General features: G+C 48.8%; 1 protein-coding gene across 2 annotated transcripts in view; it reads left to right on the top strand.

Annotated features, from left to right (window-relative positions):
• Window positions 1-18,625, top strand: part of Nav1 (neuron navigator 1) — a 251,977-nt gene that overhangs the window by 146,712 nt on the left and 86,640 nt on the right. For both annotated transcript variants that reach the window (XM_051147472.1, XM_051147473.1), the window contains exons 5-6: window positions 3,688-3,790; window positions 8,818-9,183. In XM_051147472.1, the coding sequence (XP_051003429.1) occupies window positions 3,688-3,790; window positions 8,818-9,183 (469 nt within the window). The remainder of the gene's footprint in view (window positions 1-3,687; window positions 3,791-8,817; window positions 9,184-18,625) is intronic.

Raw genomic sequence — 18,625 nt, 5'->3', positions numbered from 1 at the left:
ATCCTTAGCTGTAAGACTCCATGGACAGGATACTCTCTGTGTGCACACATGCACGCATGCACACACATACACCACACACATTTTGCCCTTAAAGCTATGACCTGTTCTGCAAAATGTTAGCTATAATATGCACAAAGGTGCCACATAAATTGGGAACATCCTGAGCAACAGTAGGGAGGAGACGCCTCCATCTTTGACACACCTTAGCTCTATTCGGGGGGGGGGGGCCCTCCCGAGCCCCACCCATTTTGAGATCACAGGGTTGACACACAGAAACAGCCGCCAAGACACTGGGATTAATCAGTAGAATAAAGTGCTGCACTTATAAGTTGTGCTAATGCCATCACAAAGTGACTAGTACCTCAAGTCCCTCTATCCCTTGCCAGATCTTCATCCTCACTTCACACAATGAGAAAGAGGCAAAGCTGAGGTATAGGCCAGGCACTGGGGTAGAGCAGGGTACAGATCTAGAATGGGTGAGGCTAAGAGGGGGTGAGCTCATTTGTAAATACAACACATTGTAATTTTAAACTTAACATGGGAAAATGCCTTGGAGATCAGAGGTGTGATTACACACACACACACACACACACACACACACACACACGAGAGAGAGAGAGAGAGAGAGAGAGAGAGAGAGAGAGAGAGAGAGAGAGAGACAGAGACAGAGACAGAGACAGAGACAGAGACAGAGAGACAGAGACAGAGAGACAGAGAGAGACAGAGAGAGGTGGGGGAGCAGGGAGGAGAGAGCATGCTGTGGAAACGCAAAGTGTCATACCCGAGATAGCCACCAGGAGACGCTGCTGAGGCACCGGGAGAGCTCTAGGGTGTAGCCTCTACAGGACTGTCCCCAGCTAGTGTGTTGCACCCGAACAGATCCAATCAAATCAAGCTGTGTCTTGACGTCCTAGCCTTCCCTAAACCTGCCCTGGGATCTGCAGAAAATTCTTAGCCTCTCTGCCACCCCTGGCTGGTTCTGTTTCTGCACCTTGGCCTCCCACCTCCGTGACGCAGGGCTGGGCCAAGCCATTTCCAGGACCTCGGTGTCTCGGCTTTTTGAGGAATCCAGCCTTGGGGGGCTGTGCTACACTACTCTGCTGATATGGAAAAATGTAGGGCCATAGGTCTTTAAGGAGGCCTGGGCAAGAGTTGAATTTTGTTCTCTGTCACTACCAAGATTCTGGGTTCTAGCTCCCAGCATGCCCTGCTGCTCCCCAAAGCCTAGAGAATTAGGACTAAAGCTGGCCGGCCATAAATGACTTAAATTTTTTTTTTCTTAAAGAGAGTGGGGCATTTTAAATGCCATAATATCCAATACCATACACACATACGCACTTTACAGCACACACATAGACATATAAATACACACATACATGCACTAATACATATACACATACAATATACATACACACATTCAAAACACACATAACACACATGCACAAACACAATTTTAAAATGGTGATGGTACTCATGAGATCTTGGGGTACCATTAAGTACTTAATGAGTGCAGCCACTGTGCATGACTCTTTCTTTCTTTCTTTCTTTCTTTCTTCTTTTTTGGTTTTTCGAGACAGGGTTTTTCTGTGTAGCCTTGGCTGTCCTGGACTCGCTTTGTAGACCAGGCTGGCCTCGAACTCATGGCGGTCCACCTGCCTCTGCCTTCCAAGTGCTGGGATTAAAGGCGTGTGCCACAATCACTCAGCTGCATGACACTTCTGATACAGGGACGTCCTGTATTATATCAAAAGAGATGAGTTTCTTTCAGACAATAGCTCTGTCCTGTGCTACATGCTGGTTGTGTGGCCTTGGGTTACTTTACTTGATCTCTCCAAATGTCAGTGTTCTCATCTGTAAAATGGAACAATGGCACAAAGCTCTCAGAAATGTTGTAAGCACTCAACTGGATGGTGTGTGCAGAGGACCAGGCACACCCAGGTGTCTCTGAAGAACTCTCCGTCACTTCCCTCTTTGCGAACACCCCTTGGAGACATGTACATCGTGGCTCATTTCCACCCAAACCATAGAAGGCATCGCCCTTCTGTGAAACTCAAGCCTTGGCACCATGTTCTTGGTCCTCACTAAGCTCTTAGTGCTAAACCTTAAAATATATAGGTGTACACTTTCTGACCCTGACGGTGTCCAGTGCCAAGCTGTTGGTTAGAGCTGTGGGGCAGCTCGCAAAGCGACACTTGCCAGGATAAACAGGCATTGGCAGCCAGAGAAATGACATCAGGGCTGTGGACAGAGCGCAGACCGCTGGCATGGAGGCCTGCCATTTGCCCTTGTTCCTTGACACCCTCATGGAGTACTGGGTACACGGGACTCGGCATGAGAAGTTGGGGAGTAAGGACAAGACCCCAAGGGAGACAGAGATGGCTGGGCTCTAGAAGAAGGTGCCCCAGAGGCTTTGGGGCAAGCCATACAGCGTGGCCCTTCCACCCCACCGAATGAACCTCTCTTAGCTAGCTGCAGCCAGCCAGCCTGAGCTCAGTCTTGAGGAAAAAAAAATACCTCTTATGGGATTCGGAAATGTTCTCTTTGGCAGCCAAAGGGAGCTTGCTCTCCTGCTGAGTCTGTGGATGGAGAGGGGCTGGGATGGGGCTGGAGTTGGAGTAGGGGTAAGGTTGGCTTGCCCAAGACTGGAGGGGTTGAGAGAGGGAAGGGAGGGGTTGTCCTACTACTGTCATCTCTGTCACTCACTGCTGAAGACTGCCTTTTGAGGACTGGGGAAGCTGGGTTCTGTTCAGTGACCGTGACTTTAGATCCCAACATAAAATGTAAACCACGGAGGGCCGGGACCTCTTCGTTACGATGTCCTCAGAGTCTAATACAGTTCTGTTGTTGTTTTATTTTTATTCATTTTCGGGTTTGTTTAGGGGTTTTGTTGCTTTTCTGTTTCTTCTTTTCTCTTTTTCTTTTCTGAAACGAGAACTCACTATGTAGCCTCAGCAGGCCTAGAACTAGCTGTGTAGACCCAGGCTAGCCTCAAACTCAAAGAGAGCCACCAGCCTCTGCCTCCTGAGTGCTGGGATTAAAAGGGTGCACCAACACCACACCCTGCCCCAAGTGGGTATTTGGTGAAATTGTTTTTGAATGGGATCAATAGAAAGGAAGAGAAGGTTCTTCAAGTTGTTGCATCATTTGAATGCTATTTCCATCCTAGATGGAGGAGAAAGTGTGAGCTTTCAGTTAGACTCTCATCTGTCCAGACTAATATCATCCTGCCCGGAAACCAAGATTGAGCAAAGTGGTCTCAACCGGTGCAGACCCTTGCCACACCCGTGCTTCTTCCTCAGCCAGGATTCTAACTCTCGAATAGGGTCTGAACTGCCCTGTAAGCACTGCTACAGAGGAGGTGTGTGTGTGTGGGGGGGGGAGTGCGGCTGGTCCATTTCACTCCACCACTGAAAACCTTGCCCGAGATTTCTGTCTCTGCTGTGAGAAGAGCCTCCGGAGCCTAAGCCAGAGGCAATGGCGGCCACTCAGGGAGAGGCTCCGAGGGGCCCTGTCTGCAGCCCTTGTCAGGGTTGGAGCTTCAGGGGACCCAGGGCACCCTGCTGGTGGTCTTTGAGGAACAGAAGCAACAGCTGGCCGTCCCCGGGGTCTGCCTCCCTTCCCTGGCCCCCAGCTCCCTTCATAAAGCCCTCTCCCACACTCACCAGCTCTTTCTGCTTTTCTTACCAGATCCAGAGTCGCAGAGAAAGAGGACAGTTCAGAATGTTCTGGATCTCCGGCAGAACCTGGAAGAAACCATGTCCAGCCTGCGGGGCTCCCAGGTGGCCCATAGGTGAGCTTGAGCTGCCCTTGGCAAATGTCCTCTCTCTGGGTCTGGAGGGCAAGGCCTCCTCGGGGTCTCTCTACATCTCCACATGGGCATCCCAAGTCGTCCAGGTTGCCTTGGCCTCTGTGAACACAGGTGTTGGGAACCCCATATTGCCAGTGCTGCAAGGGAAGGGAAACATGGCGCCACGGGCAGGCAGAAGTCCCTTTCAGTCTTGCCTCTGCTTAAGACTGAGCACTTGTCTGAATTGCTCTGACAGTGGGAGGGGTGGGAGGCCCAGGTGTGAGGTCTGTGATAGCTGTTCTCTCCCTGGGCCTCAGTCTCCTCATCTTCCTTTCTTTTCTTTTTTTTTTTTTTTTTTGGTTTTTCGAGACAAGGTCTCTCTGTGTAGTCTTGGCTGTCCTGGACTCACTTTGTAGACCAGGCTGGCCTCGAACTCTCAGCAATCCACCAGCCTCTGCCTCCACACCTGCCTAGTGTCCTCATCTTTCTTTCTTTCTTTTTTTTTTAAAGATTTATTTATTTTTACACAGTGTTCTGCCTGCATGTACACCTGCAGGCCAGAAGAGGGCATCAGATCATATTATAGATGGTTGTAAGCCACCATGTGGTTGCTGAGAATTGAACTCAGGACCTCTGGAAGAGCAGTCAGTGCCTTTAACCTCTGAGCCATTTCTCCAGCCCATCTCCTCATCTTTCAAGAGGGCTTTGTTTACTAAACGCCCCTCCTACTTTCCAGGTCCCATCCCTCTGGGATGCTAGGATCCAGATCCTCCCAACACCTGGGCTCTTCAGCCCTCTGCCAGCCAGGTGTCTTCTGGCTTCCTCTGTCATACCTGAATACCCTGCAGGGCCTATATACTGTCACCCACAAAATCAGCCCCATGGTATCCCTGTTGTCCCCCAACCCAAGCCACTAGCTAAAGGGTACACACCTCTCCCACAACCCTTTCCCCTAGAGCGTCATTCTGGTCCCAGCCCCTGTGAGTCAGAATTTCCTGTCCTGTTCCTCTGGGCTTCCTTGGGCTGTTCAGATGAGCTCATACTGTCAGCTCTAAGGGGGACAGAGGGCCCAGCTAAGCTCTGAGGAGGGAGGGGAACAGGCTGCCAAGATTGGGAAATCATGGGGCCTGGACATAGAGGCTAGAAGCCTGTGGGTTAGGAACCAAAAGCCTCCTCAGTTGCACTGGAGGGAGGTTCCGCTTCATCTCCTGGTGCTGGAAAACAGACTGCAAAGTTGGGGCATAGGGCTAATGGAAACAGGACTTTTTTTTTTCTTTTTTCATTTTAGATTTTTATTCTAACAGGTTTTTTTTTTTTTACATTTTACTTTATGGTCGAGCACATGCCTTTAATCCCAGCACTCGGGAGGCAGAGGCAGGCGGATCTCTGTGAGTGTGAGGCCAGCCTGTTCTACAAAGAGAGCTGCAGGATAGCCAAGGCTACCCAGAGAAACCTTGTCTCAAAAAACCAAAAAATCAAAAATTAAAAAAAATATATTTAATATACATTGGTATTCTGCTTGTAAGTGTGTGTCCAGGGGTGTCAGATCCCCTGGAACTAGAGTTAGTTACGGACAGTTGTAAGCTGCCATGTGGAAAGTGGGAATTGAACTCAGGACCTTTGGAAGAGTAGCCAGTGCTCTTAACCTCTTGAGCCATCTCTCCAGGCCCAGAAACAGGACTTTTATTAGCTCAGGACATGGCCAGTCAGAGGAGTATCCAGAAATACTTTTGCATACCGTCAATGTCAGAGAGCCCGTTTACCTTTTGGGCATCTCAGTCTATGTAGGAGCATCATGGCTACTGTTGAGCCTTCTCTTCAGGAGCCTTCATCCGCTGGCCCGAGGTCTTTCTATTGAGACCTTTCTCCTTCTCTTACTCCCTACTGCCTCCCACATCCCTACTCGTATCCCTGCCTTGGAAAACCCGCTCTTATTCCCAGGCATCTAAACATCTCCCTGACGACTAAAAAGAGGAAATCAAGGGAGTCTGGGGGAAAGTGGTCAGTGTGGCTCGGCCTGCCCCAGAACAGTCTGTGTCCCATCCCACAAACCCTAAGCAAGAATCCGGGTAGAATGGGGCTCTACCTCAGTTGACTACCCGACCCCCATCCCACCCCCCGAGCAGTTTAGTCACCTATAGATGAAATCTTGAACATCTTCTTTCCCCATCCAAGGACCTTTCTGGAACATCTCTCGCTGCCAAGTCAGCCGCCAGGATCGTGCCAAAGAAGCCAAGAATTGCTGAGTTGCTATAAGAGCCACGCCCCAGATGACTCTCCCACAAAAGCAGGGCAGAGGCAGCCACTCCAATCTCCTGGTGCCCTGAGGCCCCAGGGAAGTAGGGACAGACTCTTCTTGGATGGGAAAGGGAAGCCCAGAGCCTTTTTGTAACGCTGACTGGTTGAGACAAGTGCCTTGGGGCCTCTGGCTCCTGTCTCCCTTTATGGAAAAGAAAGTACCCACAGCAGTCTGGGTCTTCTGTTTATGGTGGACTCAGGGTCACTTCCTCTCTTAGCCTTTGGTTTATATTAGCTCTGGTCTACACTTGGATAACCCAAACACCAGTGCCCTGACTTTTATGGCTCTTTTGCTTTTTAAAGTGCTCTCTATCTATCAATCTTTCCCTGTACCTTGGAGTAATATTCCCTAGGCTAGAAAAAGAACCTGGGAGAAGATACACCTGTTGGACCCCACAGGCTGATGAGGGGACACACAGTTGTGTGTCCATACCGGGGTTTGGGGGGGTGGGCACCACCCTTCAGAGCAAACAGTCTTATCCCCAGGGCCTCAGGGTTCAAGGGGTGCATCTGCTAAGGTTGCTTTCGCCCTGGGACTCACAGGGTGACTTAGATTCAGTTCCTTTTTGGAAACTTGACTTCTGGGCTGCCTCCTCTATTTCTCTGGGTGCATTTCTCTTAGAGAAGAGGGTCTGGGGTAGGGACTGTGAGGAGAGGAAGCAAAACTGACATCCCCAGAGAGGCAAGCCTGGAGCTGGGTGTCCGCTGGAGGTCAGAGGATCTGGCCTAGAAACTTTTCCCACTGAGATCTGGAGATGAGTTTTGGTGCAAAACAAAAACAAAAACAAAAAAAAGGGAGGGGGGCAGTTGTGGTGCACACCTTTAATCCCAGACCTTGGGAGACAGAGGCAGGCAGAACTCTGAGTTTGAGACCAGCCTGGTCTACAGAGGGAGTTCTAGGACAGTCTACACAGAGGGTGGGCCAGAGACAGAACTGAGTGAGGAACCCTCACTTCTTTATTTGCTTGTTACTGTGGTGGAGGCCAGTTACCCAAAGCAGCATGCCTGCATAGCTCCATGCTCTCAGCATGGTCAGATGCTGCTGTAGTTCCTCCTCCTCCTCCTCCTCTTCTTCTTCCTTCTCCTCCTCTTCATCCTCCTTCCCCTCCTCCCCTCTTCCTCTATCATCATCACCATCATCTATGGTCAGCTTATTTTTGCTAAGTACTTAACTGCATGAGGTCCTGACCTTCATCTGTGCTGAGACAATCTCTACCGCACTCAGCACATTCATCCTGGGTCTGCTCCCTGTGGGTACCCTTGTGAAGTGCTAGAATGGGTGGGGTGGGATGAGCATTTGGACTGACCATGACCGTGGCTTCCCTGCCGTCACGCAACTTCCATGCTCCCCTAGGAGATAGTGTTGAGGTCCATAGCAACTAGAAGCTGATGCAGAAATGCAAAGGTTGCTGGGACTGCTGGGCCCAGAGGGAAAGATGGGTGTAAGCATTCAAGAGGTCACTCATTGCCCACAGGTCAGCTACAAGAGCCCCATCATGCCGTGTTTCAGGGCCACTGACACCTCAGATTCTGCTAAGGAAAAGGGAGACCATTTGCTCAGGCTCAATAGAGGCTGTTTTGGAGTGTTTTTCTTTTTTTCCTGAGCAACTTTATAAAAACAAAAGCAAACAAACAAATCAATGACCTGTGATTCACATCCTTGTAAAAGGGATGTGGTCACCGATCAAAGAGTCGTTTGCTTTGTGGACCTCGTGTCCAGCCATAGGTTGCCTCAGCTGACCCAGCTTTGGTAGCCCACATACCTCACTCCCATCATTGATTCAACCCCGTCTGACTTTAGTCAGGCCACATGATACAGAAGGGTCAAAAGTAATTGACTTATCAATCAGAGCCTGAACCAAAGCTCTGACCACCATTCTTGCCAGATCTCAGCCATATTTCCTCTCTGGCCCTGTGGGAGAAGGACCCGGGGCGCCTCACCTCAGGCCCTCTGGTATTAGCCTGCCTGTGGCTTCCTTGGCATGACCTAGTGGCCTTCAGGCTTGAGACCCTAGATCTTTGCTGTATCTCTCACCTGCTTTCTTGGGCCCTCCGCCCAGTGAAGGCTGAGTCTGTTCCCTTGGGAGGCTCGGCTTCTTCCCCTGATGCTCAGGCCTATGGGTAGGACCAATCTTCCTGGGGCTTGCTTTATATCTCAGGTTCCCAAAAACTTGTCCTGTATTTTTGACATCTGATTTTAGGTTTTCCTACATATGGTGCCTGGGATTCAGCTAGCCCTTTGCTCACTGATAGACAGAGGTGATGGCTACACCCTGAATGAAGTAAATCATCAAGGTCTACTGAGCTCTGGGCATCAGTAGCCTCTACTCTCCCGCCACCTGCCAGGCCTCACTGTCTCTTTCTGGTAGAGTGAGCATCTTCTAATGTCAGGCCCAGTCAGATCTGTATGGCTACAGTCCTCCCAGCTCTACAAATAAGGCATAGGGTAGGCATTATCCCATCTCACCATAAGGAAACAGTGGGCCAGCAAGATTAATTTCTTCCTTTGGGCCATTTACCAAAAAAAGTATTAAACACTGGCCACACTCATAGGATAGGCTCTTAGGAGTGTATGGGATTGCTCCCTTGGTTACTTAGGATCATTGTCCCTTGACAGTCTTGAGATACCCTGTAATAGAGGAGCATACACTTAGAGTGGCATCCCAATAAGGTGACAGGGCACAGAGTAGCTGGGCTGAGGACTAAATCTGTGCTGTCTGCTCTCTCCGCAGCTCCCTGGAGATGACTTGTTATGACAGTGATGACGCCAACCCTCGCAGTGTGTCCAGCCTCTCCAACCGCTCCTCTCCTCTCTCTTGGCGCTATGGCCAGTCCAGTCCCCGGCTGCAGGCTGGCGATGCACCCTCTGTTGGTGGAAGCTGCCGTTCCGAGGGGCCACCAGCCTGGTACATGCACGGGGAACGGGCGCACTACTCCCACACGATGCCTATGCGGAGCCCCAGCAAGCTCAGCCACATCTCCCGCCTGGAGTTGGTGGAGTCCCTGGACTCTGATGAGGTGGACCTCAAGTCCGGCTACATGAGTGACAGTGACCTCATGGGCAAGACCATGACAGAGGATGATGACATCACAACAGGGTAAGCGCAGAGGCCCTTGTTGGATGGCTGGTGCAGGAGGCATGGGAGGGCAGCAGAAAGGGCGGTGGGAGGGGATGCCTTAAAAGGAGAGAGGAACTCTGAATAAGTTTGCTGTGCTGTGACAAAAAGGGTCTGTGGAAGGCTGCAATCCGATGTGGTTATTCTAGAGAGGCATAGTGGATGGGGCTGGCAACAGAGAAGCTGATTGATTGGTCCATGAAGTTATGTCCTTATCCTCCTCCTTGAGCCTGTCCTCCAAAATGTCTGGCGGGAAGAGCCCGGAGCACATTTCAGAGGCCCAGCTCTTCCGCACACTGGGGAGGCTGCAGATGACTTCATTTGCTTCCATGTTTGCAAAAGGAGGCTAAGGATGTCTCTTTCCACCCACTACCGCTATGAACTAACAGAGTTGGGATGAGAGTGCCAGTCAGACAAGCGTCGGGGTGGGTGGTGTCTCCCAGCATCCTTACCACCTACCTCACCATTCTGGCCCTTGGTTTACATCCATGGGTTTCTGCTTCTGCAATTCTTCTACCTATAAAGCCACACTCTATTCCCTACCCTAGTCTATTAAATCCTCTTTTCTGCCCTTGGACACCCCAACCCCTAGAGATCCTCAGTTTATCTTTTTTTGCCATAATAGACAGGGTATACTGAGGGGAGACAGCTTGGACAGACATGGCAGTCTTGGAAGTGAAAAGAGCATAGGAAAATTTTGAACTGATGGGGTTTGGGGTGTTCTGGCCAACTTTTTCCAAGCCCTGAAACCAGAGAGGGGCATGGTTCTGGAAACTCCTCTGGGGTATCTCTCAGCAGACTGTCACTTCCATTCTTCCTTCATGGTTTTTGGGGGTCTCCACCCCTAGGACACCCTGTAAAGCAGCAGCAGCCATTTTCACATCTCTCAGGTATCTAAAAATCATACTACCAGAGACGGCTGCTCCTAATAAAACCCTGCAGCTCCAGGGGCATGGAGGGATGGAGCTGAGTTCCAGGCCATCCACCACTCCCAGCCCACAGCCCACCCATGGGGATGAACTTGGCAGGTCTGGCCAGGGTCTGTCCAGCTGATGAGACTGCTCTGGAGCAAAACAACTGACGCATGAATGGCTTGTTTACTCCCTGGCAGATCCCAGGGGCAGTCCGACCTCACGCTCAGACCCGCCAGCCTGGAGCTGGGCTAGAGAGAAGTCATGCTGTATTCAGGCCCCAGCTGTTCTGTGGTCAGAAGCCTGTGATGGGGAGAAAGGAGAGCCAAGGTGGTAGAGAGGCTGCTTCAAACAGACCATATGCCCTAGGAGGTGCCTGTGCAGAAGGAAGCATCAAGTCCCTGTTTCCTGATGTGCAAGCCCAACAGGGCAGAGGGAAGCACAAAGTCCATGGGGCTGAAGGCTTAGGACTATGGTCTTTGTGCTAAGGAACTCCAAGACTGGCAGGACCCTCACCCTCAGGGAGCACCTAAACCTATCAGCACTCTTACAACCCCGCTAATGTCCCCAAAGTAGCAGGGCTTTTAGAATTAACTAGCTGTCTGAGCTTGAGCTAGTTGGCTAGCCTCCAGACTTTAATCTGCCTAGCTGCTGAGTGCAGATAACTGTAGGCAGATCTGGGGCCCATTACGAAGATAAAAAGGGTTACTATAGGTACAAGTCTTAGTATAATTCCCGGTTCAGTGTAATTGCTCACCGTTAGCTGTTCAGACTGTGGTTGTTGGAGCCTTAGACTGACCGACAGACACACCCTTGGTATGTATACAAGAGTGTACAGTCTATACTGGTCCCCACTCACCCAGAATCGGCTGCAAGGGCGAATCTAGTAGCAGCTGACTAATCCCAGGGACAGAAGGCTAAGGAGACAAGAGGAAAGAAAAGATGTTGCCTTTGTCCACCATCTGGCTCCCACCTTTTATCGTCTTTCCTCTGGGTAATGTGTCCCCAAGAATGACACAAATAAGAACTCAACCTCTCTGCTCGCCCCACAGCTGGGAGGCCAGGGGAGCCTGGAGTCCTCGTGGGGAATATAAAACAAATGGCTGCCATGACAACATTCACAAAGTAGACGAGGCTATAAGTTGCGATCCTAGTTTGCAATGTCATTTCATGTGAGTCTTTTATGGTCAGTTTTCAATTAGTGGTAACTTTTTGCCCTAGTTTTAAGTGTTTTTTGTCCCTGAGTACCTATCCAGGACCATAAGCGGAAGGCTGGCTGTCTTAGTAACTGTTTTATTGCTATGAAGAGACACTGTGACCATGGCAACTCTTATAAAGGAAAACGTTTAACTGGGAATGGCTTACAGTTCAGAGGTTTAGCCCATTATCATCATGGTGGGTGACATGGCACTGCGCAGGCAGACATGGTGCTGGAGAAGGAGCTGAGAGTTCTACACCCAGATCCACAGGCAACAGGAAGTGCCTGCTGCAGGAGGCCCAGCTTGAGCATCTGAGACCTCACAGTGACCAGTGATGCACTTCCTCCAACAAGGCCACCCCTCCTAATAGTGCCACCCTCTGTGGGCCAAGCATTCAAACACACGAGTCTATGGGGCCATTCCTGTTCAAACCACCATGCTATCGTCAGTGTGCCTAGGAAGCCAGCAATCAGCTCATAATACCCATTTAACAATCAATGCAGACCATTTCTCCTCAGTTAAAGCAGCCTATGCTAGATTCCAGAAAAATCCTGAGGTGACCCTGCAAACCTGAGCTGCCCTTCCTCAGCTTCCCTTACTCTCATCCCCACTGTGGTTCTCAGCCAGATTTTGTAATTTATAAAAATGAACTGAAGAGGTGGCTCAGTGGTGAAGAGCACTGGCTGCTCCCCTGAAGGAACTCAGTTCAGTTCCCTGCACCCCCATGGCGGCTCACTCCCAACTGTAACTCCACTCCCAGGGAATTTGACACCCTCCTCTAGTCTTCAAACCAGACATGCATGTGGTGCACAAAAACACAGGCAGACAAAACATACATTCAAGTTTTGAAGTTTTGTTTTGTTTTTTAAGTGACTTTCCTAAGAAGATTGTTTTTCCCATTCATAAGATGGGTTGGACCCTTCCCACCCACGTGGTTGCACTCTCTATCCACCCATTAGCCAGGGACTACAGCCATTTAAACTTCTACTTCCCAGAGACTTCCTCCTTCCCAGAGACCTCTGGGGCTGGCCCACCTGATTGCTGAGCCTATTTCGGCCTTCCCCTTGGGTGACACAGTTGGCCACAGGATGTCCATGTGAGCCACAAGAGACGGCTGTGGCTCTCCTCTTTCTCAGTTATCCCATGGGGATTGTCCTCTGACTGTGTTCGGCCTCAAATCAGCTCTCCTGGCCCTCTCTAGGCGCAGGTGGCCTCCTGGCTTATCACTCAGCAAACTGAAGGTGAGCATTCTTCAAACAAGTCAGCACAAGAGACTGTGAGTGCAAGCAAGACTCTGACACTGCTGCCAACGGAGCCACATGCTTAAAATTGGGTTTGAAAATTAGCGAAGTATACAGGAGAGTCACTATTTTAGAGGAGACATTTTTACATGCAGTTCAGAGGCACTAAATAGATTTACATTGTTGTCCCCGGTCACCACCATCCACCTCCAGGACATTTCATGTGACCAAGCTGCAACTCCGTACCCATCAAACAATGGCTTCCCTCTTGGCCCTGTCAGCTACCATCTATAAATTTATCCCTGTGGGTTGGGCTATTCTAGGTAACTCATGCACATGTCTTTGGTATATGTTACTTAGCATAATATCATCAGAGCTCATCCATATTGTAAAATGTGTCAGAATTTCCTTTTTTATTTATATATTTTTATTAATTTATTCATATTACATCTCAGTGGTTATCCCCTCCCTTGTATCCTCCCATTCCTCCCTCCCTCCCATTTTCCCCTTACTCCCCTCCCCTATGACTGTGACTGAGGGGGACTTCCTCCCCCTGTATATGCTCATAGGGTATCAAGTCTCTTCTTGGCAGTATTTATATATTTTTATGTTATGTGCATTGGTGTTTTGCCTGCATGTATGTCTGTATGAGAGTGTCAGATTTTGGAGTTGTAAGCCACCATGTGGGTGCTCGGATTTGAACCTGGGTCCTCTGGAAGAGCAGTCAGTGCTCTTAACCGCAGAGCCATCTCTCCATTCCCAAGAATTTCCTTTTTAAAAAAATAGCTGAATAACATTTACTGGAGTGTGTGTACTGTATTTTGTTTGTACTTTTGTCTTTGTAGCCAACTTTCAGGTACTGGGAATTGGGTTACTGTGAACCTTGTATAAATGCCTGTTTGAGGCCTTGCTTTTAGTTCTTTGGGGTGCACACATAGAGACGAGCTGCTGGTCACACAGTGGTCTATGTGTGCACTTATGAGGATCCACTATACTATTTTCCATTGAGACTAGACCATCTCACATTGCCACCAGTTCTGCATTCTCTGTAGCCTCGCTGTTTATTGATTTCTTGTTTAAGGAAAAAAAAAAAAAGCCATCCTAATTGCGCCAGTCAGCTTTCTGCTACTATAGCAAAATGCCTGAGATACTTGATTTAAAAGAGGGAAGTTATGAGTCAGAGTTATGGAGGGCTCCATCCCACGGTTGGTTGTCCCTGTGGCTTTGAGGCCATAACTACATCATGGAGGGAGGGGACAGTGAAGCCAGTTGTCCTGTGGATGAGAACAAGGCCTCCTAGCCATTAAGGGGACACCCCTAATGACCTAAGGCATTACACTAGGTTCTGCCTCCTAATGATCTACCACCCTCAAAGCTTCCAACACATGACCCCTATGGAACACTTAAAATCCAATGATGGCAAAAAGTATTTCATTGTGTATTTTCAAATATATTTGGTTTTGTTTGGTTGAGGGTTAATTGGCATTGTTTTCTTTTGTTGTTGTTGTTGTTTTGTTTGCTTGTTTTTTTTTGTTTGTTTGTTTTTCGAGACAGGGTTTCTCTGTGTAGCCTTGGCTGACCTGGACTCACTTTGTAGACCAGGCTGGCCTCGAACTCACAGAGATCTCCCTGTCTCTGCCTCCCGAGTGCTGGGATTAAAGGCGTTCTTTGTTGTTATTTAGTTCTGTTTTTTAGAAGCAGAATGAGATCGTTCATCACAGGCTGGCCTTGAACTCACTGTGTAGCTGAAATGACTTTGAATGATTTTCTGATTCTCCTGCCTCCACTTCCCAAATACTAGATTATGATCATGCGCTGACATACCTGGCTTTTGGTTGTTTTTTGTTCTTCTTGTTGTTGTTTTTAATTAAAGTAATTGTACATATTTCAATATATGTATACAATGTGGTCAGATCAAGTAATTGGCATAGCTAAGAACTAAGACATCTTTCTGTTTGAAACATTAAAAATCCTCTTTATCGGTTATTTTGAAATATACAATTAATTGTTATTAACCACAGACTATTAGAAGACATTTTTCATACTTCAGTAATGTCATAGAATGTTAAATGTTATTCTTGGGGCTGGAGTGATGGCTCAGTGGTTAAGAGTACATGCTGCTCTTGTAGAGGACCTGCGTTTGGCTTCTGGCCACCCATGTTAGGTGGCTCACATCTGCCTATCACTCCAGCTTTCATCCCATGCCTCTGGCCTTCCCTGGCGCCTGCACTCACGTGCATGTACAAAAGACAGACAGCAGACAGATACACATACACACACTCACAGGCTCGCATTCAGGCGTGTGCATGATTAAGAATGAAATAATGTTTTTTTAAAGTTGCTCTTTAGTCCCACTGTACTTCTGTGCTGCCCCGTACAATCCCTGGCTCCAGTAGCTGTCACTCCACTCTCTCCTTCTAATATGACCCACTTTTCAAGCCGGGCGTGGTGGCACACACCTTTAATCCCAGCACTTGGGAGGCAGAGGCAGGTGGATTGATGTGAGTTTGAGGCCAGCCTGGTCTACAAAATGAGTCCAGGACGGCCTATGTGTGGTACGTGAACTGTTTACCTTCTGTCCCTTACTGACTGAAGCTAACATGGAGTTCTCCGTTTTCACCCACGTGACTGCAAGTGTCTGAATTTCATAATGACGTATACCACATTTTCTTTATAATTCACTCATCAGTGGACATGCAGGTTGGTTCCGTGCCTTGGCTATTCTTAACTGTGCCACCATAGCGGCATGAACACAAGCGTATCTTCAAGACTCCCAGTCACAGAATTGCTGGGTCTCTACTGCCTCTGTTGTTGGAGGAGTCGCGTGCTGGCCTAGGATGACTGCCCTGGTTTTCATCCCCTCCATCAATGTGTGGGAGCTTTCCCCTCTCCACACCCCCAGCCAGCATTGTTTTCTCTTTATCTTTTTTTAATAATAGCCTTTCTAGTAAAGGGGCTGCAATGTCCCATTATGGTTTCGGTTTGTGTTTCCCTAAGGACTGGCGCTGTCTTTAAACAATTATTGACCATTTGGCCCTCTTCTTCACTGAACTATCTGCTCAAGCCCTTTCCCCATTAACAATTGGATTATCTGGACTTGGCTTTTAGGAGTTCTTTATCTATGCTAGGTAGCGCTTCTTACTTACATATATGATTTGTAAGTTTTGGGTTTTGTTTTTAACCATTCTATGGGTTGTGCCCTTCCTTTTATTGATAGTGTCCTTTGACACACACATACAAAAAGTTGTTTTGATTTTGGATGGTCTTGGTTTTGCTTTGTTTTGTGGCAAGGTCTTATTAAATAACCCAGACTGGCCTCCAGCTCAAGACCCTGGTGCCTCGGGTACTTGAGTGCTGGGACTACAGGCTTGCAACATCATGCCCGGTTCAGTGTGTGTATGTACGTGTGTGTGTGTGTGTGTGTGTGTGTGTGTGTGGTGTGTGTGTGCGTGCGTGTGTGTGCGTGTGTGTGTGGTGTGTGTGTGCGTGTGTGTGTGGTGTGTGTGTGCGTGTGTGTGTGTGTGTGTGTGTACGTGTGTGGTGTGTGTGTGTGTGTGTGTGTGTGTGTGTGTATGGTGTGTGTGTGGGGTCTCACTATGTGTTCTACACTGGTTTTGAAGTCCTGGCCTCAAGCAATCCTCTTCCCTTTGGTAGCGGGAATTCCAGCACACACCATTACATCTGCTGAAAATTTTCCTCTTTGAAGAAGTCCAGTTAATCTGATTTTTTTTTTCCCCCTTCATTGTCAGTGCTTTGGGGATCACACCCAAGAAATCACTGATTCATGCAATGATGTGTAGCTTTTCTCCTGTGTTTTTTTCCCTAAGAGTTTTATAGCTGATTTTTAAAAATTCAAATTCAAAGCCTTCTAGGTCTACCCAGAGCACCACTGCCATCTCAGGAAACCACATTTTCCTAAAAGTTCTCCCAACATTTTACGTAGTATTAATTTCTATGACAAGGTTCTTAATGTTCAGCTGGACCCTGATTCATAGTGACTCCTGCTGATTAATTCAAATATTATTGTGCAGGAAAAATGAAATCAGTATAACTGCTCATCTAAATATGCTCAGCTATTCCCTAGGAAGAAAGAAAGAAAGAAAGAAAGAAAGAAAGAAAGAAAGAAAGAAAGAAAGAGGAGGGAAACTATGTAGCCATCTAATGTCAATGCTTTCTAAAGCAAGCCAACTTTCCAGACCCCTCCTGTCCTGGTGCCCTTCCCATGGAAGTGCTCAAGTTGTCAGCAAGCCTCTTGAAGCTGGCACCTGTACTGATCACCCGAGTGACAGGAGAAGCAGTCCTGCAGGGCCGTATTCAACTCATGCCACTGCACACTGTCATAGTTGACAACTTGGGACATTTTTTACCCCTTGAAAAAGACAAAAGGAATTTGTTTTTCTAAAAATACTGGGGTCTGGAATTTAATCTAAGTAAGAAGATAAGTCTCCCAGCCATCTGTCTTCTCCCTCCCTACCGTTCAGAGACAGGAGGGAGGGCATTGAGGCCAGAGGCAGACTCAGGTGCTGGGGCTGAGCACTTTGGAGAGACAGGAAGTCAGAGTCCCCTTACCCAGCACCCCCATCTCACCCCCTCCATGGGGTTGTGATTCGTGTCTCCATGTCTGTCTGTGTCAGGGGGGTCTGGGTGGGCTATGTTGGAACTCTGGAGCAGTAACCGATGGGAAGTGGCAGGACAAACCAGCTGCAGGCCTGCCAACCGCCAGGACTCCAGGGGGTGCTGTTCATATCGCAGAGGTGTGCCATCTGCAGTGCTGGCTAGACTGTCATAGCACAACCTACGCCAAGGGCCACAGGGCAGTAGGCAGCATCAGTGGGCTCCATCTTGAGGGAGCTGTGGGTAAACACAGAGGGGCTGTGGTGACTGTCTGCCACACCCTGTCTCTTCCAGGTGGTACCCGTGATGTGTGTGTGGCTAGACGGTCCAGCTTCTTGCTTCCTTTCCCCCCTCCCCCCTTTCTCTCTCTAGCCTGTCCTCTTGAACTGTGCTTGGGGGCTCAGCAACAGATGGGATTCGTTTCCTCTTTGGCTCTAAAGTGTCCTGGCGTTGAAAAATGTCAAATAAAATAAACTGTGGGCTCCCGCCTTCTCCCAGACTGCCTCTCTATCCCAGAGGCACTGAGCTCAAGTCTTAAAGAGACACCTCCAGTCTCATAGCACAGCCTTCCACCTCTGCCTCCTAAGAGAGCCATCCACTGCTCTCCAGCTTAGCCCACACCCGACTGTCTCTGTTTTCTGGCTAGTCTCTAGGCCTCCCACTGGTGGGCAGCTGGACCAGGACTGTCATTGGCCCATGAACATGTCGGGGTTTCGGGGCAGGGAAGACACATTGGGAGGAACCAATGCTCACGTGCAGCATCTAAAAGGGAGGTAAGGAGGTAGGGATATAATGTAGCTCAGGGGTAGAGCAATTGCCCACTAGATAGATGTGAGGCCCTGGGTTCTATCCCCGTGTGCTTTTCGCATCACTGTGGTCAAATATTTAAGGGGAAGCAACTTAAAGGAGGAAGGGTTCACTGTGGCTCACAGTTTGAAGAGATCCACTCCATCATGGCAGGGAGGCAGGGTGACAGGAATGTGAGGTGACTGATCAAACTACAGCCACTGTCAGGGAGCAGAGAGCAGACAGGAAGTGGGCCAATCTATAAAACCTCAAGCAAGGCCCACTCCCACTGACACACTCCCTCCAACAAGGCTTCACCTCCTAAAGGTTCCACAACCTTCCAAACAGTGCAGGGGACCAAGTATTCGAACACATGAGCCCAGGAGGAAGATTTCACATTGAAACCACACTACCCTAGTACTAAACAGACGAATAGATAAATAAATGGTATGTTGGATACTTTTTTTTTTTTTTAAGATTTATTCATTTACTATTTGCACAGTGCTCTGTCCGCATGTAAGCCTGTATGCCAGAAGAGGGCACCAGATCTCATTATAGATGGTTGTGAGCCACCGTGTGATTGCTGGGAATTGAACTCAGGACCATTATGGAAGAACAGACAGTGCTCTTAACCTCTGAGCCATCTCTCCAGACCTACTTTATGAGTCTACAA

The sequence above is a fragment of the Acomys russatus genome, chromosome 6 (assembly GCF_903995435.1).
Source record: "Acomys russatus chromosome 6, mAcoRus1.1, whole genome shotgun sequence".
NCBI lineage: Eukaryota > Metazoa > Chordata > Mammalia > Rodentia > Muridae > Acomys > Acomys russatus.
Note: the sequence above shows the minus strand (reverse complement) of the source record. Positions and strands in the feature narration are given on the sequence as shown.